Below are 1,786 nucleotides of genomic sequence, written 5' to 3'. Positions count from 1 at the left end.
AAAGGCCCCACTAAAGCACCTGATCTATACAGACATTGGGCGAGCTGGGTCCAACTAATGCAATGCCTCTCCTGGACATGTCCTGGGCTCCTGGAATGGGGGTGCGTGGAGTTTAGAACAGATCACTGTTTTTTGTTTTATTTTCAACATTTGCAAGCAGCTGTAGAGAGTCTTAATACCATGTTTCTATTTACTATTGCCTTTTTTTCCCCAGAACCTCATATTTTCAAAACCCAGCATCAAATATTTACCTGAAAAAAGCTGGTCTGCAAGCAGGTATCTCCCTAATGCTCTCTCCATTAAAGACTGATGCGGAAAAAAAAACAAAACAAAACATTCAGCTTCTCTTCAGTGTGCTTATTCTTACTAATTGTGGCTCGAGAGATTCACCAGTTCTCTCACAGGGTTCCTACTTCTCATATACTAGGAATGTTTTCATTCATTTTCATTCCTTTGCTGTTGGCTCTAAAAAGACATTCATTTCTCTTAATTTCCATCTTAAAGTTTGCCTGTTATAGTGTATGCTCCTTTTTATTGGCTTTACTAACGCTAATAATCTCTTTCTCTTCTGTTTGTTCAATAGATAACATTGGACTAAAATAACTTTTCCCTTGCAATTTAACAATACTGATTTTTTTCCCTTGCCTTCCTTTTTTCTTTACATTTAAAGCATACATGTTGTTACCATGCTATTATTGCATGCTTAACAGCAATTCATGCTGAGAATAGTTCTGAATATAGTGTCTTCCCTTCAAAATCCTTCTAACCAACTTGGGATTTTTGCTGTTGTTGCTGGTTTGTTTGTGCTTTAAATTACCCTTTCTAAAGTTTACTATCACCATAATTTGGGGTACAATTCTTCCCATGAGGATGCTGAACCTAATTATATTGTGGTCACAATTACTTAATGACTCAACTCTAATCGCTTCCTGAATCAACTACTGAGTGTTTCGTAGAACTAAGCTGAGTGTAACTTCTCTCTTAGCATTGTTTTTATTATATAAAATATTCATTGTGAATTATTTGCCAAGGTCTACACTGTACTATTTTCATTTTTGTCCCCTTTTTTCCCCCTTGGTACTTCCTATGCATGTTTAATCTAAAATTATACCAAAGAAAGGTGTGTTCTTGTTGTAGATTTAGTTTTGAGGTTCAGTGAAATTCAAATTCCAGATTTAATTCTGCTTAGTATAACTCAAATCATACCACTCACCAATATTATTGGATTTTGTGCCAAAGCCAACTGAATTACATTTTATATTCTCATGCCAAGTTGTGTGAAGAAAGTAAACTATAAAGTATGGAACAATTAGTTACCAGACTGACAAACATAATCAATTATACTAATTTAACTAAAGTTTAAAAGCTAAACTAATAGGAAAATAGCATACTGATTTTTAAAAAACTGCACTCCAAAACCTGGAAGAAATAAACAAAAGCATCAATTTGGCCACACAAAAGAATCTTCCCAATAATAATTTTACTGAAATTGAACAAGAACAGGTGTATTGTCATGATTTGTATGGCTATGCTATAAAACTATAAAACAGATTTTAATTAAAACGTAAAAATAAAATAAAAAATAACCCACCGTGATAGAATGAGGTCTAGTATTATGGGAAACTGAGATGTGAGCAAACTATAGGGAAATAGTAAGGAAAAAAAATAAAGTTTACTAGTAGGTCAATAATTCTAATTTGACTCTGGCGAGCAGAATACAGAGACATTATTAGGTGATGGCTTTTATTTTGTTCTGTGTGGAATGAGGTTCTTTTTTTTGTTTTGT

The 1,786-nt window shown here is 33.7% G+C and overlaps 1 protein-coding gene across 1 annotated transcript in view; it reads right to left on the bottom strand.

The window, feature by feature from the left end:
- Window positions 1-163: 163 nt before the first annotated feature.
- The window catches only part of PCDH10 (protocadherin 10), a 160,566-nt gene continuing 158,943 nt past the window's right edge, over window positions 164-1,786 (bottom strand). Inside the window, exon 8 of the mRNA XM_019521829.1 lies at window positions 164-306. Within this exon, the coding sequence (XP_019377374.1) occupies window positions 248-306 (59 nt within the window). The 3' untranslated portion in view covers window positions 164-247. The remainder of the gene's footprint in view (window positions 307-1,786) is intronic.

The sequence above is a fragment of the Gavialis gangeticus genome, unplaced genomic scaffold (genome assembly GCF_001723915.1).
Source record: "Gavialis gangeticus isolate Ggan-Ray unplaced genomic scaffold, GavGan_comp1, whole genome shotgun sequence".
In the NCBI taxonomy this organism is placed as follows: domain Eukaryota; kingdom Metazoa; phylum Chordata; order Crocodylia; family Gavialidae; genus Gavialis; species Gavialis gangeticus.
This window is presented reverse-complemented; position numbering and strand designations above follow the sequence as displayed.